At 23.8% G+C, this 27,742-nt stretch overlaps 1 protein-coding gene across 2 annotated transcripts in view; it reads left to right on the forward strand.

Moving 5' to 3' along the window:
- The window catches only part of LOC129612864 (uncharacterized), a 186,362-nt gene that overhangs the window by 93,405 nt on the left and 65,215 nt on the right, over positions 1-27,742 (forward strand). For both annotated transcript variants that reach the window (XM_055526660.1, XM_055526670.1), the window contains exons 9-10: positions 11,205-11,364; positions 26,302-26,640. In XM_055526660.1, the coding sequence (XP_055382635.1) occupies positions 11,205-11,364; positions 26,302-26,640 (499 nt within the window). The remainder of the gene's footprint in view (positions 1-11,204; positions 11,365-26,301; positions 26,641-27,742) is intronic.

The raw sequence follows: 27,742 nt of genomic DNA on the forward strand, positions 1-27,742 counted from the left end.
TCTCTAATATCTTATGGAAAAAAATATTTTCAATAAATTAGATCGCAATCAAAAACTCACGTTTTAATCTAAACTTCTTTTAAAGTATCACTTACGTAAAAGTTCCACTATTTAGTTCTGTTCCGAAATTTGAAAAAAGAAATAATTGTGGCTAATTAAATTTCAATTACATCATAAGAACTTAAAATATTTGGAATATACTAGAATAGACTGAAGATATAGGATCTTCGATGAAACTGAAGAGTGCAAAATATCACTATAAATTACATGTACGTACTTAAATTGTCTATTAAAATCTGTGACTAAAAAAATTTAATTTAAGTCGGAAAAACATACTTTAATTGAGTCCAGTTCAAAAATTAGATTTAATTTAAAATGATCGTTTTGTATTTTTTCTTATTAATAACTTTGGAATCGGTAAACCGCAGATTATGGCAAGGAGAATTCAAATTTCTAATGTTATCATGTAGTATTACAAAACTCCATTCAATAATATTTCAGTTTTTAGAACAAGGAAATCATTAAATTTATATTTAACAGCAAAACCAATCAAAAATAAGAAAAGTACAATAGTATTAAATTTTACTCGTATATAAATGTATTATGTTGATAATATTGAATTAGTCTATATATACATGCACAGTATATTTAAATATGATTTATTAAGAAAAACCTTGTTATAAAACTTTCTTCAGAATTATATTTAAGATAGTATGCGAAGACTTTATTCGCATTAAGCATTTAGAACTTAAACTAATAAAATATTAACACCAATATAGAAAGGACCATATTTAACCTAAAACTTAATTTCTTACCATTAATAAACAGAGAACTCATTTATAATACCAATACAAATTTAATATGACATCAAATTTATGAATGCAAATGAGAATGAGCAGTAAAAAATTCTCTTTTTTTTTCGTATTCCGTTTTAAATGAGCGCATTATTTTTTCATAATTTTTTTTCATATTTTCTGTTCTGTTTTCTACAAAATTCTTTTTTAAAAATTGAGAGAAAAAAATCCAAAATTCCCTTTATTTTTAATTTTTTTCTTTATATTTTTATTCCATAAATTGGATTTAATACACCAAAAAATATACATTATTCATAATTTCAGGGAAGAAAATACAAGCAAAGCACAAAAATTTGAAAAAAACGCAGAATAAACAAAGAAAATCCCATTAGGATAATTTTACTTAATAAAAATATTAAAATTGAAAGAAAAAAATAAAATGCAGAAAAAGTCAAAAAAAAAAACCCAAAAAAAAAATAAAATGGCGAACAAACAAAACAGAAAATAACGTTAAGTTTTTCTGCTTAAAACCTTAAAAACAAAATCGCCTATAAATTAAATTCCATCCAAGTTACAAACCAATACGAAAATGACATGAAACTGAAATTCTCGTAAAGATGCTGGTAATTTAGTTAAATGGAAATTTTTCATCAATTTCGGTATTTTTTGGTTCTTCTCTATTAGATCTTGAAAATATTCTTCAGTTAGTGTCTTAATTTAAAAAGTTAAAGAAAAAATAAACAAATAAATAAAAATATAATAAATAAATAACCAAAACAAAAAAGAAAAAAAAAACGAAGAGAGAAATGAAAAAGAGAAAAAATAAAGTTCAAAACTTTTTTTGAGATCTTGTCAAAGTTAATAAAGTTTTTTAATGTTTTTGTCTCTTTCTTATTTGATTTTGCGAAAAAAGGGTTTTTGGTCTTGGGGTTTTTGTGTACTTTCTTGTACAATTTTTTTTTTTTGTTTTTTATATATTATTTTCGCCCTTATTCTTTATAATGAGATTGCGAGTCCATAAATGGATTCTTTAAAAAAAATCTTTTACACTTTAAAAACAAGCATTATTTTTGACATTAATGAAGATATTTATTGATGTTGAAGATGATTTTATTGTTTTAAATAGAATGAAAAATTCTTTAAATTGAAAATAAATTAATTTAAAAAGATGGTAAGATAGTTGAATGTATGTAACAATAAAATGTACAAATATAAATAGAAGTAGAAATTCCTTTAACACGAAAATCAGAGTCCGATAAGAAAAATTTGAACATTATCACTTTCTATAAACTCTTACAAAATTTATTTTATTTTCTAGTTTAAAATTCTGTTTGAATGAATGATTGAAATACATAATGTTTTTTAGTTAAAATATTTTAAATTCAAGCATGTGGGTACAAGCAACCTCAACTATGTTTTCCTTTTGTAATTAGAAAAAATAAACAAAAAAAAAATAATTAAAATGTTTTAAAAAGATTTTTGAAAACAAAATGTGATTACACAAAAATTAAACAAAAATATTTTAATCGGAAAAATATTTTAATTACACTAACTCAAGTATTATTTTTTTATTTTTTAAAATTTCTGGTGGAACCTTTAAAATCGTGACACAGTTCATACTGTCAAATATCACAAGTCTTAACAAATTTTCATCTAAAATTTTTTTTTAATAAAGTTGTGCCAATAAAGTTATGAAAATTTATAAAAATTATTCAAATAATTTACACAATTTTCTATTGAATTTAAAATTAATTTCAATTTATTTAATTGTGGGTAAATATATCTTCATAAAAGGAAGCAATCATTATTTATTAACTAAAAAAATTAAGAACCAAATAATGTCAAACGCATCTTAATCAATTATTAACCCAGAATATTCAAATATTTCGAAGAAGAAAATTAATCAACATTGTTAACGCCTTTTCTTTTGTTTTCTCATATTTTTTTCTTTATACCCGTACGAACGTATGTTCGAAGGGTATACTAAATTTGCCTTACCGTTTGTAACGCTAAGAAATAACGGTGTTAGATATAGACTCAAGTGTATGTTTTTGATCAGCGTCAAATTCTGAGTTGATTTAGCTTTGTCTGTCCGTCCGTCCGTCCGAACGATAACTCAAAAACTAATTGAGCTAAGTTCACCAAATTTTCACAAATGATTTATTGTAGTAAGTGCCAGAACCCTATTTAAATTGGACGTGATCGGGGTGCCGGTTCGGGTAGCTGCCATACAACTTCAAAATTTATTTGGCTATATCTCAGAAACTATAAAAGTTGTGGTATTGAAATTTCACACGAACGAATATATTAGTAGGGCCAATGTGTCTCATAAAAGTCGTTAAAATTACTTGGCTCCTTCTGGTACCTGCCATACAACTTCAAAAGTTATTTGGCTATATCTCAGAAACTATAAAAGCTGTGATATTGAGATTTCACACAAGTGAATATATTAGTAGGGCCGATGTGCTTGATGAAATTCGCTGAAATTTCTTGGCTCTTTCTGGTAGCTGCCATACAACTTCAATAGTAGTTTAGCACAACCAGTATTTTGAAAAACACATAGTACTGAAATTTTGCATAAATTAATATGGTAATACGGCAACTTAAAGTCATAGTCTGCCCCATAGTTAGTTATGGCACATTAGTTATTCGCACATAGGACAACAAATTCGTACGGGTATCACAGAGTTGACAAAGTCAACTCTACTTTTTTTCTCGTTTTTACTGTAAATGAAATTTTCATTACGCAATTATTAAATATTCCAATCATAAAATATTCTATAATAGCAAAAAAATATTTACATCTTTGCAAAATTTCTATACATGTATAAATAAGGTACGTACGTACAAATAATAACAACAACAGAAGAATTAACTGAAAAAAAAAAATGTCATACATCAAAAAATTTCAATTTACTTTTTAATTATTTTATAAATAAAAACTCCGCATCCCAATCTTGTTTTTCCTTTTTTGCGTAATATTATATAATATAAAATTCACTTTTAATAATTTTTTAATTAAATTATTAAAAAAGTATAAAAATAAGCAATTAAATTGAAAATAAAATGTAACAACCATGTGCACAACAAAAAATGTTAATATGGTCTTTTCATAAAAAAAGCACTTATCCTACACTATGTGAAAATTATTTATAATACATACATTTACGTTACACACTTTCAGTAGGTATGTGTATATTTTGCACACATTTATACAAGTAGGCAATGTGGTTGTTATAAATTCAAATAAATTTTCTATACATTTTGTATTTTCAGTAAATATTTACATGATTTAAATGGTAACATTTCATACTCCTCTTTTTGTTTTTATTTTTATTTTCCACCGCATATAAAATGAATTATATTAAAAATATTATTTAACACATATGTAAATATAAGAAATAATATTTATGAGTAATATGTCATGTATGTGTAGGTGTACTCATAAATTAATTACATAAGAATAAATTAAAATAATACGCAGAAATCGGAAATTTTGCTTTAACTTCGTTTGATAATCGGAAATTTTTTTAAAATAATTTTAAAATTTACGAAATGGCTTGAAATTATTAAATCAAATTATCATAAAAATAAGAATCTAATCTAATCTAAATTATTCTATTTAAAATAAAATAGAATAGCTGCGAATATGTTACCTACTGCAGTATAATGCTTTTCTTGTTAAAAAAACTGATGAAATGTAAATTGAATTTAATAAATTTCATTTGAGGTTTCTCACTAATAATAAGATTTTGGTTCACAATAAAAACTCAACCTCAAAAAATACAAATATATGAAATTACATAATATGTACACAAAATACAATTATTGTATAAAACAAGCAAGCCTTCCTTAATGTTAATTTTATATTTATATTTCAACACGTGCATTATATAAAACCTTGACAGTTAATATAAATTATAACAAAACAAAAATAGCAAAATAGCAAGCAAATTAAACGAACCAAATATTAATGGGTGTGTATGTGTGCTAATATGTACTTATGTATATAAAAAAAGAGGAAAGATTTTGCACCTGAAGTTTCATTTTTAATCTTTTGATGATTTCTTGTTCTTCTTTTTTTTATTTACTTTATTAAAGATGTACGTGTTTATGCATACATACATATAAAAGCCAATTTATATTCACCTGACTTAAAAAAAACACACAATCATGTTCAATGTGCATGTACAGGTGAAAAGAATAAAAAAAACATGACTATAAAACCATTTTTATATTTAAGGGTTACACATTCATTTACATTAATGTATATAAGCAAATATAAACAATCCATCACTGTTGAATGCGCCTTAATTTTTATATTCTTGGAAAAAAAAAACACATAACTTTTCTTTAATTTTCCTTCTGTGAAATATTTTTTACAAATACAAAAAAAAAAAAAATTTTTTAAAGTAATCCAACATTAAATTAAACATAAAGTAAACATTATAACTGTTGTTAAGAAAATAAACGGTAAAAACACACATAATATAATTTTTTTTTTAAGTATGCACAAAGGAAAATTTTTGGTGGTTTCAATTACAAAAATATTAAAACCAACAAAGAATTTATATAAAAGTTAAACAAATATAATCAAAGGAAAAAATTTTTACCTATTTTAATTCGTGATTATATGAACGTTTACTATATTTATAAATACACACGCATATACTTATAAACAATAAAAATTAAAATGTAGAAAATGTTGCGTATATCGTAAAGACCCGTGTGTCTGATAAAATTTTTATCTACCCTATAATTAAGAAAGAAAACTATTTGAATTTTTTTGAAAAAAGTATGTTTTTTTTATAGAAAAACTTGCCATTACAAGAGAATTGAAAATTGTAGTCTCCCTGCAATTCTGAAATGCGTATAAAAAGAACATGATCTGTAAAATGTATTTACCGACATTTATACTCGTAATGTAGTTCAGATTTCATAAATTTGGAAAAATGTCAGCCATGTGTCGTATTTCGTTGTAAAATGAATGTATTATAGTAGACATTCAAAATTTAATTACAAGTTTTCTCTCCCATTCTTAATTAAATAAATTAATACTCCATTTATAATAAATTAATACTCAAATTTTATATAATACTCCATTTTTCAGTTTTCTCAGAAAATTGTTATAAACTTTTATCTTAAGAATTTTAGTGAAAAGTTAACTTTTTGGGCCAAATGTGAAGTCTAATGTAATTTTACTGAATTCTATAAAATTTTACTCGTTACAAATTAATTTTAAATTTGGCACCTACTCTTAGCTTTTAGATCAAAATATTACCAAATCAATGTTGACTTACTCTTTTATTGTAAATTTCTTGAAATTTGCAAGGGAGTTAACATGTCCTATATTATTTTTTTGTTGATCTTGTCGATGATATTTAGTATATCGCAGTTCATATAATGGTAATAAAATGGAATAGAAACAGACACAATATATTCAACCCTATCACGAATTCCATTCGCATAATCCTATGAATTGCAAACTGAACTAAAACGTAGACTTTTAAATGGTCACAAATTGCTTTCGTAAAGATTATGAATCAGCAATGTAGTACCATTTTTCGGAATGTCAAAATCAGTATTTCCACTGTCAAATATTTATTTATATTTTTTTGTTGTTATTATTTAAGTATACAACTTTCATACAAAAGTATATTTTTTAAAATATCCTATTGTATGAAAGTTCTACTGCTTTTTTAGTGTTTAAATATTTTTGAAAAATGGAAAATAAAAATTCAGCAATTATTTTTAACTTTAGAGAAAAATTTAAAACAACCGTACCCTTTAAATTGCTTGTTACGTGTGATCATTTCTTTCCTAGACTTTTGACATACATTTTTACTACGAATGTAGCAGTTTTTTAATAATTCGAAATTGGCAAAATGATATGCATAATATTCCGAATTTCGGGGCTACGAACGAAATTAATGATAAGGCTGGTTAATTTTTTTTAATTACACAGAATTTTTATCTTTGAATTTCATTAAATTAAATATTGTTATTTAGTTGATATTTTTTTTAATTTAAACTTAATTTATTAATATAATTTATTATGAATTATTATAATAATTTATAATTATAATTCAATCAATTCAGCTAAATTCCTGTACTGTAAAAATCATGTAAATTTAATTAAATTTAAAAAAACAAATGTTTCGTTCAGTTTCGTTCATTTAACGTTATTTATTTAATAAAATTGACTCAGAGTTTATGTAACAAAACATTATTAAATCAAATTTTGTATTAAAAGGAATCCAAATGCAATTATATAAGCGCAAGCATAACATTATATTATGATCTTGAAAAACTTTAATCAACGAATGCCTCCCCCATACAGGCTTTTGGAATTTGCCTTATGTATTCTGTATTGTTACTGTTAACTTATATATTGAAAGTTAAAGGAAAAAATATTTATGCTATGGTGCATATAATTGTGATTTTATTTACAAATACACGTCTCGTAAAACAAATTTTGAACAAAAAGATACCTGTAACTGATATTACACATACCAGCAACCAATATTGTCATACCAATAAAATGTACACACAAGAAACCATATCATGTGTAGTTTACTCTTTCAGAATATCTTACAATTTGTAAAGGTGTAATAAATTTTTATGTATGTATTTTTCATTATTGTAACATAATAAAAATGTCAACATATTTATGAAAAAGATAAATTTACAATTTTTTTTTTTTTTTTTTGTGGAATATTGAAAAAGTTTATTTTCCCTTCTTATTATTTTTTTCGTGATATTTTTTGTGAAAATATTTTTTGTACATAGAAATTTCTGTAAAAAAAAATACTTTTTACGAATAATATAAGAATCTATATGATTAGTTACTTTCATTATTATTCAATGTGGGCTTTAACAGATATTTTAATAAAAAGTAAAGGCTCTGCTATTCAACACTATATTACATGACATTGTTGTACTCGTATATACTGAAAAGAGAACGTGTCATATTCAAATTTATAATGTGTATGCTTTGAATATTGATTTTATTCTTGAATATTGTAATGAATTTTCAATTTTAAACTTAGCAATTTACTTTAATATTTGCTTTATATAATATTATATTTTGGTAATAAATTTATGGAAAATGTATATATGTACATATAAATATATTTCCATGGAAAATTAGACAAAGAAACAATAAGAATTTATATTATATACGCAATTTAATTTTACAATAATAATTTTTTTAATTTACTAAAAAAATTTTTAAAAATTTTTATAATAAAGGCAGAAATATACAATTGAGTTAATTAACTTTTAACACAATATCAAGATCCTTTAGAATTGAATTTTACTGTATTCAAATATATAAAATTTAATTCAATTCAATCTATTTTGAGGTAGTCAAGTTAAGGTGAAAAACCAATTATAGCTCAAAGTAATGAATATAAACCGAAAATCAATAAGAGATAATTAATAATGTAAAATAAATTAATTCTTAATTTAAGTATAATTATTTGTAAATATACATAATTTCAAAATTTATTTCATAAATTTATAATTATTAAAATTATTAATATTTTGCCATCTTTTTATAAAATTTATTAATTATAATTTAACAAGTCTACGAAAATATAAATGTATCCCAAAAATTCTAATTAAATTTTATTATATTATGCACGTGCCATTCAAAATGGTTATTGAATTAATTTTTAAATAGAATAAATTAGAACTTCAAATATGATGAAATCTCATTTCATAGTTAGTTGTATAATATATTCTAAAAAGGAATCTTATCTCTTAACCAATCACATTAATTTTATTTTTTGTAAAAAAAAAAAAAATACACTAAGTTGTTCTAATTTTATTGCTATTACAATGGATTGTTACTCAAGAACAATACCCGTACATAAATGTACATAATATGTTCAAATATAACATATGTACATATATCTATCTGTTATATAAAAACAATCAAATATTCTTATTCATATAAAATTGTAAAACTGTGCCACAATGTGCATACATACATACACACATACATGCTGTTAACAATGCAATTTTAAAGTGTATTTTAAAGATTGTACAGCACACTACATACGATCTTTAAATTTCATATGCGTTGCATTTTCTTATTTTTATTTATTTTATTATGTTGCACTGCAGAATTTTTCTTTCTTATATAATAATATAATAATTACGAAAGAAACAAGAAAATAAAAATGAAAAATTGAAAACCGGATAAAATTTTCTTATTGTCAAGGCTGCCATTGTCGTTATATACTTACATTTTTCTTTCTCTTACCAATATAAAAAATATTTTTCAATGCTCTTGTATAATTATATCTCGTAGACAAGAAAAAGTTAAACCACCACGAAGAAATAATTTTTACTGTAATACATTAAAAATTGTATTATTAAAAATAAGGATAAAATTTAAAAGAAAAGGTAAAAAATTATTGTAACACTAAAGAGGAAAAACCAGTGTAGTTTGGGGTTTTGGTCTCATTTTCTCTACTATAATATACTCGTACATTAGAAAATGTGTTGAGATATGAGAAAAAACAACTGTATTTATATATATATATAAAATAAAAATCACTATAAATGTGTACAGTTTTTCTCCTCCGGTTTCTATAACTATCTTGAAATTTAGAAAAAGGAAAAGGCATTCATGCTTTTCGTTTTTTATTCTCGTTGTTTTTTTTTGCCATTTTCTTTAGTTTCGTTATATAAAATAGAAGTAAGTCAACTGAACAAGGTTATAAAAAATAGAAAACCAAAAAAAAACAGAAAATACAATTCATGTAAATTATTAATGTATATATACATATATATGTATATATATTAGTGTAACATGATGGATGGATGACACAGTTACTGTTACAATTTTCTTTTTTTTTTGTTTAAGATCCTTTAGAGAAAGCAAAAAAAAAAAAATAAAAATTAGAGCAAATTCTCATTTTTAATGAATGTACGTCGTAATAAAATATAAAATGGATTTTTTTTATAAATGTATGTATGTGCATAACATTTTCATCTAAGTTTGAAATCCTCCAAAAACGAAAAAAAAACTATATTTTTTCTATTCTTAAAATGAAATCAAAACTAAAAAAAAAATGTTGGCTTCCAGCTGTAGTGTAAGAAGCAAAAATTATAATTTATCATAATTTTAAATAGAAAATTTAATATAAAACACTTTAAATGATTTCGTTATTTGCCTTTAAGAGATTTTTTTTATTTTTTATAATTTTGTTTTTTAAAGTTCTAATGAAAAAGAAAACATAATTTTCTATGATGAATAAAAAAAAAATAATAATTTTTTGAAAAATTTTAATATTTTATAAGTATATATCTTAGATATACATAATAAAAAAAAAAAATTATAAAATATTTCTAAAAAATAAAAATCAGTCCAAATAATACTCAAGAAATCGGTCAATAGAATATGGTACTACACTCGTATAACATTTATGAGTATAGTTGTAGTTTTTTAATTACTCGAAAATATTCTTAAAATACAAAGTGTTTGAAATTTTTCAAATAATTTCTGTTTCGATCCCTTTTTAAATTGCAAAGTATATGCTAATTCCCTTGGGTAAATGAAAATATTTGCAATAATTAAACCAGTATGTCATCGGGTTTTATGGACATTCTTTGTATTGCTTCATATAAACTATTTCTTAAAAAGTTTTAAATGAACCTCTTTAAAATATGATACTGCCATATATATAGAGTTTTAACTAAATATCTTTAAAGTTTAAATCCCTCTTTAATTCTTTGATGAAGTATATGGTAACCTATATTAGATATTTTTTTATGTTGGTCATAGGGTAAAAAAAGAAAAAATATATTATTTCGTTTTACAATTGTCTTTTAAAGATTAAATTATTGTAAACGAAGTATTTCCGAATTAGTACGAAGTTTTTTAATGGTTATTATATTAGTAGCTGTAGTTTACAATTGAGCCAAGAACCGCTGAATTCAACTATGCAGATAATATATGGAAATACTGCAAAGTTTAACAAAAATCTACAAAGTCACAACATTATAAAATTTAAAAAAAAAAAACAGTAAAGAGTTAGAAAATTAGAAATTTCTGTGCAATGTGAATAAATGCAACTCATATTACAGTCCCTTACTTAGATTTTAGTCAAACTTAACATATAATGCTGCCGCTATACCGTATATATTCACACAATTCGGTACTGAAATTAATAACCACCACCCTCCAATATTGAAAGGAATTTTTAAAGGATTTTTTCATAGTCTTGTACCCAACACTTTCTCTAAACTAAAAATAACACCTTGCTGTCACTTATGTACTGGCAACTGAAATAGCCCCTAAATTATTATGATTATGAATGAATGTATGATTGTTCCTATATATATTACTCAATTTTCATTAAATAAATTTTTATCACAAAAACGCTTTCTTTTTTATAGGGTGTTCCCGTAACACAAAATGTATCATGGGGTGTTATAATCTCTACAAGATCATTGGTATTACAAAAAATTACAAGAGTACATGCTGGTCATTATGCATGTGCTGCTGCTAATGATAGAGGTGAAACTCAAAGTGCCTTAGTTAACTTAAGGATAAGATGTAAGTACATAAATTGCTATGATGTTCAAATACAATATCCAGATTGTGATTTTCAAAATTTTTAATTGATTTGATTAATGGTTTTTAAAAATATTATTCTTATATGATTTATTCCTAAAATTTCAAATCGTTCAATTTATTTTTATTTGATTTGAAATTATTTGAAAATATACAAAATTAAAATGGATATTGAATTTTTTTTTTTAAAATCTGGGCCAATTTTTTTCCAGTCTTAATAAATAAATAGAAAATTTTTGAAATGAATTCAAAAAACAAATTTTCTCTTAAAAATCTTTTTAAACCTTTTAACTAAATGGAATTTTTACTATTTTTACTTTACAATTATTTTAATTTCTTTTTTATTATTCTAAATATACCAATATGGGATTTTAAAGCAAAAGTTTTTGTCTAAAGTTTATTTGAAAATAAATTATTTACACAAATAACAGTCGAAAGCCGGTTGATATATTGAAATAGTATTGGGAGTAAAATCTTGTGAGCAAAGGAGTATAACAGAAAAAATAATGCTGTTCTTTTCTTACACTTTCTTAAAGTACATCTGATCTAAAATGTCTTTAATAATGTGAATTCCTGAAAACTAGATTAAAATAAAAGTGTCGATTGCATGTTTATTAAATTTTGTAATATGGTACAAATTTCTTTTCTTCTAGTATTGTTTGCTTGGGTTTATCCAATCGACTTCATATTTTAAATATTATTTTAACTATACACAAATAAACAAATAAAATTAATTTTCATTAAAATACTCGTATTTTGTAAATCCATTAAAGTTTTTTCAAAATCTCATCATTTTTTAATTCTCCAACTCATTACAAATCTACACAAACCAATTAATAAAGCTCTTTAAGATATTCAAATAATAAAATAATTTTAAAAGTTTTTTATAAATTGATTCAACTGCATCTTTCATTTGTAACAATGGAAGGCACTTGCACAACAGTAAGAATCCTTTAAAAATTTATAAAATTTTAAAAATTCAAATTTAGATTTATATGTACATAAGTATATGCACATGTGTAATTTGTTTACTCAATTATTTTGGAGTTTAGTCTTCAAATTTTTCAAATCTTCTAAAATGGATTTGTGTTAAAAAAAAAAAAACAAAAAAAAAAATAGGAAATAAAATTTATATATATTTTTTTAAGTGAAAATACATAAAATTATCATGTGTGTTAGTGTGTGTTATAAAAGAAATACCTTTTGAAAATTTTGAAAATTAATTTCAAAAATGTGAAATAATTCAATAAATATCAATACGTTCAAGAGGGGTGGCCACACATATACGTAGGTGTGCATATATTTTTAAAATATATAGCTAGGTATGTATATACTCATTTTGATAAAACTATATATCCATCAGATCTGAAACCACATGAACCAAATGTGAGGTTATGACACAATATTACAAATATGTGCGCATTCAAATAATTCTATGTATGTACACATAATATACATAGATACATCTCTCAATTTTTATATGCAATTCGTTCTTATATAAATTTCTGAACATATTTTTACTAAAACAATACAACTAAATTTTTTCTATACGTTCTTACTTATATTAAATGTATACTCCTACATAATGGACATATAACAAAAATATGTATTTAGATATTCTTTCTTTATATATACTTTCCAATGTGTGCACCTTTTGCTTTATAAAATAATATGTATATACATATATAAATATACAAAGTTGTACTAAACAAACAAAAAACAATTTGCACTAAAATTTTTCAAATACGTACCTATACACATTATTATAATCCTTTCAATAAAAGAATATTGAAAATTTCAAAAAAAAAGAATTTAAATTTAAATTCAAAATTTTCTACATTTTCAATATTCTTGCAAAAATGTATAATAGGATAAATAGCAACACAAAGTATATTATATAGGTTGATAAATCAGAATTTTATCCAATTTAAAAAAAAAGCACAATATTATTTATTTGAACATATTTGTACATTTATTATGCTTTTATGAATCTTAAGAAAGGAAAATAAAAAAATAAAATTTCATTCAAAAACATAATATGTATGTATGTGTATACAGATATCAAATGAATTTCAATTACATAAATTCCACCCTAAAGGAAATTTGCTATATTTGATTTAAGTCTTAATTATCTTAATAAATTTCTAGAGAAATTTTCAATAGAAAATTTATAATTTCGAAATTATATCAAAAATATTTAACATAACATTTATGTGAGCATAATGAATCACTAGAACACCACATAATAATTTATGATTTTGCTACCATAGTATAAATACTGCCAAATAATTTACACTATTTTTTGCACTAATTTTAATTAAAAGACCTTCTATTCATGCTATAGTCGCCAAATAACATACAATTTAAATTTGATTCGTTAGTTCGTATAGTGCAATTTTGTAAGTCTAAAACTTCAAAAAAAGTTTGAATATAGGAAAAATTATTCAAATGTGAAGAACCACAATTAAAATAAAATAACAAAGAGTTCATAATAGAAACTTTAGCTAGTTACTTCACAACTGTTTTTAAAACACATATTACCTTCTTGGCTCCAAATGATTATAGAAAATTCAATATAAAAATGTTGGCCATTTTTATTGAATTATAGTACTTTCGGCAAAGTTTTTTGAAGCTAAATATTTAAATGAGTCGAAAAATTAATCTCTTATGTTTTCAGCATCACGTTATTTAAAAATTTTAATATCAAATCAGAAGTTTATTAATATTGCATCACTGAATGATATTAAAAATTTTGCAAGGAAAGGTTCAGGATTAATTTTCCAAGATATTTTCAAAATTATTGAATACTATCAATGCATATATTGCAATTTGAACTGAAAAAAAATTAAAAAATAAATTAAAAATAAAAGATTTTCAATTTTAAGGATTAATTTTTAAATTTTTGAAAAAAAAACTAAGAAAATTCATAAATTTAATAAAGAAAATAGAATATTAAATTGCATTTTTGTTATTAGCATTTTATTAAAAAAATTTGCCTTTATTATTTTAATTTTCACAATAATTGTTAAAGAAAAGAAATTTGAAAATAAGAAATTTTTAATTTCATTGTTTTTTTCTTTGTAATAAAATTAATTTCATTTATACATACATACATACATATGTATATTCAAATATTATTTTACTAAATTAAATTCATTTCAATAAAAATAAAAAATTCTAAACATATACATATATATGTACATATGTACCTTAAAACTCTTGTTGATATTTTGAAAAGATCATATGAATATGAAATGAAACACGGAGAATAGCTTAATAATATATAAATGTGATACCCTAGAAGTGTCTCTGCAAATATTTAATTAGATATTGTTCTAATACGTAATTTGACTATACCTCCTTTTATAGGAATAAAATTTGAATATGAAAAAATTTAATACATATTTAAATTTCACTTTAAAATAAAGTAATTGAGCTTTAGAGTACTAGGCTACTAAATTCAAAAAATTTAAAAAGTATTGATTTATTTAAATTAATCAGCTATATTTTCGACTACAATTCTATATTGACTTCTATAATCATTTCAAGATACAATGTGAAATCTTAAACTAATTTTATAGCTGTAGAATTTATAAATATTAAATTATATGTTAAATAAAGCTTAATTTAGCCGTAATAATAACAAAGAAATGTAAAATGAAACCTTAAACAAAAATAAAATGAGATTTATTTTTTTTAATGTTTCAATATATTAGACACAGAACTTTATAAATTCTTAAAGAAGACCTTTAATGAAATGTTTCTAATAAAATTTAATTATTTTTTAACAATAAAAGTTTTCTGTTTCAAAATTTTATCAATATGAACCATTTTCAACCATGACATAAAAATCACAAATTATTCTCTTAGAAATATCAAAACTGAAATCGGATCACATTTCAAATAAAGTTCTACAACTGCATGTTCTCTAAATCTCTTTGATTTCAGCAACAGTCAATATAATATATTGTTCTGGCACTTTAAAAATCCTAAAAATATTTTTGACATTTACTACATGCAAAGAGTCTTTACATGTAGATTATGTCAAAATCAATTTAAGAAATCAATCAAGAAGAATTTTAATGGAATTTCTGCATGTTTAATTTGAAAATTTCAAAATGTTCCTTTTTTATATAGCTACATACATAAGTGAACTCACATGGATTTCACTCACAATTGAATGAAAATTTTGAGTTGTAACTCAAATAAATTTTTCTGTTGAAAAATAATTAAATAAAGTTGAATTAAAGCAATGGCTTGTAAAATAGCACTTTCCCTTAAACATGTGAAAATACATCCTTTAAAAGTAATTTCTCATTGTATTTAAATTAGATATTTCATTGATATACCAGAATTTATAAAGCTATTGCATTTAATTAGGATGAGCAAAATTTAAATGTCAAATGCGCGGTAGAAGAAGAATGTCGCCACCTTTCGGTTATAAGTTTAAGAGTGATAGAGATAGGTGAAATTTTTTTCTACAGAAATAAGTTTCTAGTAAATATCTGTTTAGGTATTAACAGATTTAGCTTTCTATTTTAAAGTGTACAAGTTTTGTAATAAGACAAATGGATAGAGTGAAACTTATAAGCAATTTTTTTCTCAATTTTTTTTTTTCGGGAAAATGCTAAAAATAATCAAATACATTAAAAATAGCAAATCTATAACTAGAATAAAACTTTTGCAATCCAAAAATGTATTCTATAGATTCTATAGATAACTGAATGTATTCTATAGATAAAAATATATGCAACTTACTCTTTTTAAAGTCAATTTTAAATTGACATTTTATTGCCTTTAGAAACATGAAAACATTATATAATATTTTAGTAATGGCTACGAACATGATTATGCATAATATTAATATACGTACTATATACAACTGCTGTGTCCATCCTTATATTATGTCAACTTCATCGATGCGAATCTCCTCTTATAAATTTGTAATACGCATTGAGAATTAGTACAAAACTTTTATCGATCCATACTAGGGGGAAAAATTAATAATATTAATTATTAATTGTCTAGATATCGGAATAGTTTTCACATTATCACAAAAATTTTAAAAGATAATGATTATTTTGCATAATAAAGATAAGATTCTAAAAATTGTGTAAAATAAAGTGACTACTAAGGCCGTAGCCTCACTAAATGCTACTGTTTTACCACTGTACAGTATTGGTTGTTAATGAAGTCTTCTTCTGATGTTTTTGGGGGCGTTTTAAACGTTATAAGTTATAATTAGCTCAAAAATAATCGAGTAGTAAACAACAGAAATCAGTTAAAAATTTTACAATTTTAAATAAATTTAAAAAACAATCAAAAAGTTTGCAGCAAATAAAATAAGAAAAAAAAACTCTTAATGACATCCAGCTCTTATTTTAAGTTACTATAACTCTCAATTTACTTTCTTCATCTAACCATCTGACCAGATGCTTGCCAATATAGGCCACTTTTTATCTGAAGGAAAAAATTTATATTAAGGTATTTTAATGCCTCATATTGAACTCTTGTTTTAGAATTTTCAAATAGATTTTCTCTCAATTATCTAATCAAAATAAACTTGATTGACCATTTTAATATTTCAAAATTTTTTCTTTTTATTATTACTGTTTAGCTATTCAATAAGATTTTAAGCAAAAGCACATTAATTAATTAAAATTTTACATACTTATACACCATGTATTGTACAAATTGATAAAGAATTTCCCAAAAGCAAAATATTTTACTGTGATTTCATACATTTTATAATGTCGTTTTTTTGATGTTCTTCTAATGATTTTATTAATTTTTAGCATTAAGGCAGAAGTGTCCAAACTACGGTTACTTTACTGCAGTTCGTCAACGTGATCTTTCTGACGGCAACAAATAAATGTTTATTACTAAGATTGCAGAATTCTTAAAGAACTGTTAAAAAAATCATAACAACTCGATTTTAGCTTTTTAGCACTTTTCCAAAATTTTTTTGAAAAAAAGTGCTTATTAGTTTCACTCTGTCCGTCCGTCCGTCCGTCCGTCCGTCCGTCCGTCCGTCCGTCCGTCCGTCCGTCCGTCCGTCCGTCCGTCCGTCCGTCCGTCCGTCCGTCCGTCCGTCCGTCCGTCCGTCTGTCCGTGTGTCTGTTTACAAAACTTCTACATTCTTAAAGATAGAAAGCTGAAATTTAATACGTACATAGATCTTTACTAGAAACTTATTTTGGTAGAACAAAATTTTTACCTATCTCCTCCCCTCTAGAAGTTATACCCCCCCAAAGCACTAAAAATGGCCTATTTTAACTATTTGTTGCAATGAAACCATAAGCATTTTTGAAATTTTGCAAACGCAGAAAGGCAGTGACTTGCTTCCCCTACCGCGGTATACTATAGTTAAACTTTAGAAAAACAAAATGGCCGTTCAATTTTACCGTTATCTAAAGTCCTTTTTTTTCAAATTTTTCATGTCGTTTTTCTTCTAGACCCCAGCCTGTAGAAGCTTGAAATTTTAGGAGCTTTTAGACATTAACAAGTAGTTCATTTCGTTAGAAGAAAATTTTTTTCCATCTCCACCCCCTCTCAAGTTATGGCCTCTTGAAATTTGTGAAATATGCATTTTTGACACCTTATATTTCTGAAACCGCAAGTTTTTTCAAATTTCTATAAACGCAAAAAGTTAACAGTAAATTCCATGAAATTAAAAAATATAATTATTTTTCTTAACTCACACAATTAACCCTTAAAATCGAGCATTATGTTAACCCCTGTTTATATTAAATTTTGCTTTATTTCAAAGACTGCATAAATGGTTCATCCTAAATATATGCAATCCTAGAAATAGTTTCGTTTATAAATGAAAATAATTTTAATAGTGTGGTGGATATACATAGACTGTTTTTAAAAGCAGTATTTTCACTTGTTTAAGGGAAAAGTGCTACAATACAAACCATTGGTTTGACCCAACTTTTTATTTATTGTGCTTTTTCTTTACTCAATTTTAGCTTTTTATCCATTTAATAAGAAGTATAATTTGTAGAAAGTATTAAAAAGTTCTATGAAATTTCAAATACAAAACTCAAACAATTTAACACTTTCTATGAAGCAAATCAAAAATCTATTGTAATTTATTTTGCAGTAAACGTTCGTTAAGTTAGGGAATTATCAAGCGTTCGCCCTTTATGATTAATTTAAAAAGGATAGGATAATGATTTAGAAATTACCATGTTAGAGGAATTAATGCAGATTTTTCTGAAAGTTGGAAAAACCCTGCATATATAATGCATAAAAAATTAATGAAATATTGTTCTATGGTTTATATTCTATATAGATTTTTATCTTGAATTTGTACACTTTTCAGTTAATATTGTTGAAGCTCGATATTACAAAAAAAAACAAAATATTTCTTTCCTATTTATTGCCTTTATTAGTTTACGTATATTTGTGTAACATTATTTTGTATAGACAAAATATTGTGTAATATTAAAGATTGCATTCAGGAAAGACACTTAATTTGTAAGCTACTGTAGACTTTATGTACCTACTATTACATAGATATAACACAATTATATTGGTATAATATACGGAAATACCATTTTAAAAGGAAGAATATTGTTAATTGTAACTTCAATTAACATAGTCATTCAAAATGTAAATTTTTGTTTCTTTAACTGAGAGAAGTGTCCTTAGATACATATATTACATATAATATGTACATACACACCAAAATATGGAACGTGAAATAATATTATGTTCAAAAGAAATTCATGTATCACCTTATTAATGACACAATAATAAACGTAATAAGATATTTAATATACAGTAGCATTACGTGTAGGTATGTATAAGTCAAAGATATCTGAGATTATATTTGGGATTTCTTATGGTTTAATATGGAATTAATTAATTTTATTTATCGTTGCCTTTGAAATTTAATAAGATATTTATTATAGCACTAAACTGTATCCTCACAAAAAGACTCTTATATTCAGAAGTATTTTTTTGTACTAAAAACTTTTTCGAAAATTATTGATTATTTTATAAAATTTGATTAATATTGCATACCTACTAGACCATCAAGCTGAGAAAGCAAATCACAAATAATTTACAAATTTGTATGGAAATCGCAAGGATTGGACGAAATTATCTGTATGAAGCAAATTGACTTTAGACCTTTTCTATCTTCCAAATGGAAGGTACTAAAATATAAGTAAATTGCAGAGAAAAACTTAAAAAATAATTAAACCATCAAATAAAATAAGAGTACTCAAAAATTATACAAAAATTTGTCAATCGGAAAACTTCGGAATATAAAACATTAAGTATTGTTTTTATTAAGTATTAAATTTGTTACTTCGGAATACTTCGAAAAATAATAGACATGTTATATGCACATGAAATTTTAAACTCTCAGCTTTATTGTCCAATATTTTATTATTACTTTCTAATATTGTGGCCTAAAAATGAAATGGTGCTGAAGGGAATGATTAGCAAACTTAAGGTTATTATAAAACTTCATATTCTTTTAAGTCTAGTACACAATTGCTTTAGCAGGAAATCGAAATAATATTAATTTTGACATAAAAGAGCATTTCAATTTTTCAAATTACTCTAACAGGAACTTTTACTGTTATTTTAAACTTTTTTATTCATTGCATCACATTCTATGGCTTGTGGACAAGAGTTCAGACTTCATAATTTCGAACAAAATATTATGCATTAATCTTCTTTTTGTTCTATAACATTTTGAATTAATTTTGTTTCAACACGAGTGTCTTATATAGATTTTATATATTCGTATCTTGTTAGATAGGGGTATATTATATAATAATAATAATTATTATAATTACCATAATATTTTCGATATGCAAACGTATGGGAATTTAATTTATACATATAACACATACATACATTTATTAAAATATTTATATTTGAAAATTAAGAGCCTTATTTTGTCTCGTATGATTTAAAGTATATCTCGTCTCTTATATCTTATGTGTATGTATTAATTTTTGAATTGATTAATACAGTAAAATTAATAATTTTCTCTAAGAATATTAATTGGAAGCACTTTAAGAACAATTTGATTAATATTGCAAATTATTCTTGACATCAAATCATATTGTTTACTTTCTATTTAAAGAATAAGAGATCAATGAATCTACCTACGTACGTACATCAAAAAGTTTTCTTTTCCATAGAAGAATATAGGTACCCATCCATACCATTCATTTTATACAGAAATAATTAGTAAAGTATTTTAAAAAGAATTCTGAAAATTTGAATAAAGCATACAGACACAAAATTCTCTAACACTGTTAAAGTCATTGTAATTTTCTTAACATTGAGTTTTCAATTTGCGGTTAAAATTTCCACCTAAATTAATTTGAATTACATATAAAAATTAGAAAAAAAACTCATCTCATTTAAATTTCAAAGAAATATTTTTGTTTTGTTCTATTTATAAATTTTTTTCAAAATTTTATTACAAGGAAAAGCCAAAAAAAATAAAAATATGAACTTATAAAATAATTTACAAATTCGTCTAAAAAATTTTTTTAAAATATTACTAAGAATTGGAGCAGGATTTCAAATATGACATTACTAAGAACGTACACAGAATTTCACGGGAGAAAAAGTTAAAAAAATCTGGTTTTTTGCGAGTTGCATCGTGATAGAGAAATCTACTGAAAGCCTATATTGTTAATTATTGTTTTCGAAACTTATTGATAAATTAAGAATGATATTCTAATTCTTACTACTCGTATCAATCAAAAAATTTTAATCTTAAAAAGTAGTCATACTGGCTATTTATAAAATCAGAGTTTTAAGGGTTTTGAAATAATTTTCCAATGAAACGTATCGTATTACACTTTTATAATTAATAATTGAAAGGTTTTTCAAAAAAAAAAATTTCCTTTTTATATTAAATTTAAGAAACGAAGTATTTTTTCAATTAAATTACTTGAATTTCTAAAAAAGAATTGATTTGCATATATATTAATGATTCTATATTCAATATAAGTTTGAAAAATATAGTAATGCTAATAGCTATGTTATATGATAGTAAAATTCTACACAATATTTTCATAAGCCAGATTACATACATAACTTTCAGGTATAATTCCAAGAATTCTTAGTTGGTTTCATCTTTTCAAAACATTTTCATAAATAGACATTTTAAAAATTTCTAAATTGAACAGAAAAGAAACCACAAAATTTCTTCATACTATTCGATACACATTGAAAATATTTTCAATGCATTTAAATATTTCATTCTAGTATAATCCGATAAAATATATTTGTGGTTGAATCTATACTTTTAACAAGATTAATAATCTTTGTATATATCTACATGGTAATAATAAAATTATAGTTAGAGTAGAATTTTTTTTAGGCAAAAAACTTTATAACTCTTCAATAGATGATGTAAAACATAAATGCCCATATGCATTACAAATAGCATATAACTAGGATACATTCTTAGTTATGAATATAATAATAAAGACACATATATAACGTTCATAATCAATTTAATATTTTTGTTATAAAAAACAAATCATCTTCTTTATTTTAAAATTATAATGTAAAACTCTTTCTTCTTCTTGCTTCTTTTAAAAGCCACAACAAAGCGTTTTATAAAAAGAAAAACTTTTAACAAAATCTATTACGTTTTTTCCCCGAACCAATAATAAAATAATAAAAAAGAAGAAAAAATAACAAAATATTTTGCTGAACCCTAAAACTAAAAGTATTGAAAGAAAGAGGACGGACGTCACACATAAGAAGAATAGAAAGCAAAAAAAAATAAATCTTGGAAAAAGAAAGTTTTTCATTTTTTTTTTGTTATTTTCTTCTTTTTTTTTCTAATAATTTCTCATAACTCATATCTTAATATTTTTCTTGTTTTATTTATTGTATTTGTATCTTCTCTCTTGTGTTTTTTTTTCTCTTTCATATTTAACTTTTTGTTTGATTTATTAGAAGCAAACCAAGTCCAAAAACCCATCAAAGTTTACCGTCTTCAAAATAAGGAAATTTATTATTGATTTAATATTTTCCTGAATATTTTCCTTACTTTTATATATTTTTATTTTTGTTTTCATATATTTTATTGATCTGCAATATCTCAATTTTTGTGCCTCTAAACAAAGCATATGAATTCTGAAGCATTCTATCAAAAATTGGTTGTTTACAAAAGTTATATCGTTTTTTTTTTTTTTTTGTTTTGTTAATTCCAAGAAAACAGGATATTTTAATTCTCATTCTGAAGTTTTTTTTTTTTGTGCTTTTATACATTTTCCATTCTCAAATACACACTCTAGATACACAATATTCATATTATTTGGTTATGACAGATGGTAGGAATATCTAAAAAGAAACAAAAAGAAAAAACAATAAGAGCTATAAATAACGGGATGAGAGCAAACATAACAATTTTACCAACATAAAATAAAAAATATTGAGATAAAAATGAAAAATTTACAATTTAATGTAAAATAAAGAAAAAGATATTTTAAGAAAAAAAAAAATGGAAGAGGAAAAAAAATTAAAACAGTGATGGGAAATTAAATTGAGTTGATCTCTTTAATATTTTTAAATAACGTGTTTTTCTGCTGTTATGAATCTATTTAAAGGTTTCTCAAAAATTTAATATCAAGTTCATATAATTATGGCATATTTAATGCTCTTATATTAACGGCTCAAATTTTCATACAATTGAGAATAACGCCAAAGCTGTAATTACGATATTATAATACATGTTTACACAAAATTTGCAATGTTTGTAAAATGTTAGAAAATTTTATGAAATAAAAGAAAATTTTTTATAAAAAACGATTAACGACCAAAATTCAGCAACCATTTATACATATTTTTAAAAAAAAGAAAAATTTTCCTTAATTATTTAGAGAAATTTATAAAGTTAATACAGTTAACACTAATGAGAAATTAAAGCTTAAGATTCGGGAGAGAGAGAGAGAGAGGAATATTTAAAGTGATCCCCTCACATATTAACTATCCTATACAACCCTGATATTTCTACTTACATAATAATATCAAGCGCATTTTTAAAATCTCTTAAATTGTCACTATTATAAAGTCCTATACAGTAATGAGTGTCAATATACCACTTTCTAGACTAAATGAACATACAAAAATACGAGGAATAAATAGTACTTTTAAACATTTTGTATATACTTGAATATTTCAAAACTGAAAAATATTGAATTTTCAAATTTTGCGCACACCTTTGCAGAATTCCAAAATGTTCGTTTAAAAACAACCATAATTATGATTTAATCGTAATTATTAAATTATTAAATCGTAATTATTTATTAACTGATAACTCTATTTCAATTTTGTACAAATTGTTATAGTTTGTTTTAGTGCTCTTCAAATTAAATTATAATTTTTCTTTTCGATTTGAAATTCTTACACGCACATTAATTATCATTTGGTATCAGCATTTTTCATACTTAATTTATTTTTGTGCCATCTCTATATATTTGACCTACATTTTTCAATTTTATTCTCTACTTATCTGAATAATTGACAAAATGATATCAATAGGGTAGGGCTACAAAACTAAAATTACATTTTCTTCAATTATTTTCCAATTTCTCATATAGACTTAAAAGACCTTTTTTTCAATTAAATTTGGTTGATTTGTTTTAATCAAATAAAGTTCATTTGAAATTTTTTTGAAATTTGAGTCGTGTTAGATCAATATTCCTATTGCTTGCATATGTACATATGTACATATGTATGTATGTAAATAATTCTCACGATATATTTCAAGTTCAGACTAAACATTTAATTCAGAGTGGTTTTTGTTTTAAGTACAAGTATTTCATAAATAACTTAGAGATTTTAGAGAAAACACAAATTGACACATAACACAAATTTGGGAAGCTGCTATTTAATTACAGTTTTAAGGATTTTTTTTTAATTAATTTCTTTTCAAAAGCATGTGTATATTCAAATATATGTGTAATTTATGATTTTATTCGAGTAAATTAAATGAAATGTTCAAAGAGAATGGGTCGATATAAATTCTTAAGTTCATTATTATTTTATTCCATGAATATTTCATAATATTTTACAGGAATATTTAAGAAAAATCATCACCATCATTTGTTATACCAAAACTACATGTTAAATATATCAAAATACAAATACACGTTTGTTTGCAAAAATTCTTCTAAAATGAATGTATACATATTTGGTATCGTATATAGAATGTATGATGAGCTTTTCTTAAAATAAAAGGACATTTGTTATTTAACAGAGTAGAAATATAAAATTGGACAAGAACAACAAAATAAGAAAGAAACTAAACAAAAAAAAAGGACATCTGATGATGAATGGAAATTGAATTGCACCATTTTTCAATATCAATTTACCAAATAATGTGTTCCAAATAAATTGATTTTTTTCTTTATTTTTCTCTCCTTTTTTCAATTCATGGTAAATTTTTATTCTTTGAAAAATTTTCCAGAATAGTTAGAGCAATTTTAAATTTTATGAATGCATAGAATTTTAAATAAGATATCAAATAAGTCCTACAAATATATTATAAAAATAAAATACATAAGGAGAGAACAAAAAAAATTGTATATGGAATAAAAGAAATTTAAAATTTTGCGTTTGTCACAAAATATTCAAGGTTGTAAAAAGATGCTTTTGCGGCTCCCATTATGTTTATATGTATATATACATATTATTTTATATTCAAATTTTGTATTGAAAAATTAAATAAGTTTCAATTAATAGAAATTTCGTAGGATCTTTTCTATAACAGTTGCTATGTTAAATTGGCATATTCAATTTCACTAAATAATAGAATTTTAAAATTGTAGTGCAATTATAATTCGTATTTAAATTCAATGCCGAAACAAATAGGTGTATGTACCTACATACATGATAATTTAAGTAGGTACATACATCTATTTAATACATAAATAAAAATAACGTTCGTTTATATGAATGTTTCATTAATTTGTCTAGAAGTGGAAGAAACATAAAATATTCAATCTGCAAACAATAATATTACAGAAATATGGTATAAGTTGCGACTCGACTAATAATTTATTGTGAATAATCTTGAATAACACGATGGAATTAATACGATGACTTCCTCTTTGTGATGAGAATCAATAATAGATCTGGATATCAATTAGTTTCCATTCCTCCATTTACCTATTTACCGATTTAATTATTTCCCCCATTTACCTATTTCTAAAAATACTTTAAATTAACTTTTGCTTTATTTAAACGACTGCATAAATCGTTCATCCTAAATATATGCAATCCTAGAAATAGTTTCGTATATCAATGAAAATAATTTTCAAAGTGTGTTAGGTATACATAAATTGTTTTTAAAAGCAGTATTTTCAATTGCTGAAGGGAAAAGTGCTACAACACAAACCATTGGTTCGATCCAACTTTATTAAATGCATCTTTTATTTTTGTTTTATTCTTCCGAACCAGTTTTCTTCTTTTTGTCTGAATTGCACTTTCCTTTATTCTTATAATACTCTTCTATCCATGTACATTTAAATCCACACATGTATGTACATATGTACAAAATATATATCATTTGGGTCCTTCTCAATTTTTATCATATATAAAATTGAAAGTAAGGATCATCATTATATATGTATGTGTATAATGAAAATGTGCTCATCCATCATCTTATTATTGTAAAAACAAAAAAAGGGAAAATGTATACCATTAGTTTGATGTACCATTGATATTTTTATACTTATATTTTCTGGATGAAGATATTATTATGAATACATGATGCATTATAGAGAAATACAAAATAAAATAATAAAATATTATGGAAAAGAAAAATTTATTGTTCGATATATGTGATGATTATCATTATCATTTTCAATAATATTTTATTTTCTCATGCATACTGTTTTTTTTTTCTATATATTCTAGATGCTCCAGTTTGTAGTACAAATCAGGTAACAATAGTAGGTGCATCACTTGAAGAATCTGTTCCAATACCATGTCGAGTTAATTCTGATCCACCGGAAATTGAATTTGAATGGACATTTTCTAGTAGTGGAGAACATTTTGAGGTACCATCTGGACATTATGCAACAATACAAGAAGCAACAACGAATAATAATGCTGGTGGAGGTGCTAATGGTGGTAGCAGTGGAATTGGTGTCAACAATAATAATGCATTTAGTAGTAGTAGTTCTAATGCAAATAATGGTGGAACTTCTCATCGTACTATAATTGAATCGAATGAAACACATATTGAAACATATGGTCAGTTGAAATTTAAAAATAAAAGAATTGTTTTTTTTTTTTTGTTTTGCAGATACAAATATTAAACTTCTGATGCAACACAAAACCAAATCTAACTTTGTTTTCGTACATATTTCATTAAATATATTTTAGTGTCATACTAAAGTTTCCATATACCATTCCAAAACTGTATGTATCAAGAATTTAAAACAATCGAGATTTTTTTAAGTATTGCAGATTGCCAATGATTTCGGGTCGATGAACAATATGCAATTATCACGCTGAATGCAAGATTAGTCATAAAATTGAACCCTTTGAACTCTTCAATGTTCATATATTGTTACATGTCATCAAATTAATTTCGCTGTGCATAAAAAGAAATTTTTTTTGGAAGACTTGTAATGAAATTTTTATATTTACTCCTTTTTGAATTTTCAATGGCGCCACAAAATAGGCGGTCATTGCAAATTCTTACTTTGCATCTATGTTACTTTGTTAAGCTCTGTAACTTAATATTTACCCTTGTCAAGCTTCAGTTTTTAGTTCACGCTCTATATATTTTTACATATTGTTAAATTACATATACATAATTTAATTTTTGGCGAAAAAAGGGCGAAATCCTTTTTTAGTTCACAACAACCTTTACTTACTTGAACAATAAGAATATTATTTTCTATGTATTGAACAAACATTTAACACACAATTGTATACACACAATTTATTTTATTCTTAGAGTCTTGCTAACAAAAATAAAAAAAAAGAAAAAATTTTAAATAAAATTAGCAATTTTTCCACTTTTTCCAAATCAAATTGATTGCAAAATTATTCACCCTTATTTTTAAGTCATTTAACTTCAATTACATAAATATTAAATCTTTTTGAAATGCAATTTTAATTTAATGAAAAAAAGGGTGCATAAATTAAGGTATCATCTGTTTAAATCAATTATGAAAAATTCTTGAAACATTTATTTCGAGAATTATAGCCTCCATATTCCTTAATATGAAATGCGTAGTCGAATTATGTAATCATAAACAATAGATAAACTAAAAAAAACGTATTGCACGCGTTAAGGATGTTTTAAGTAATAATGTTAATATCAAAAAAATTTTATATTGTATAG

The sequence above is a fragment of the Condylostylus longicornis genome, unplaced genomic scaffold (assembly GCF_029603195.1).
Source record: "Condylostylus longicornis isolate FDR11 unplaced genomic scaffold, ASM2960319v2 ptg000004l, whole genome shotgun sequence".
Lineage (NCBI taxonomy): Eukaryota > Metazoa > Arthropoda > Insecta > Diptera > Dolichopodidae > Condylostylus > Condylostylus longicornis.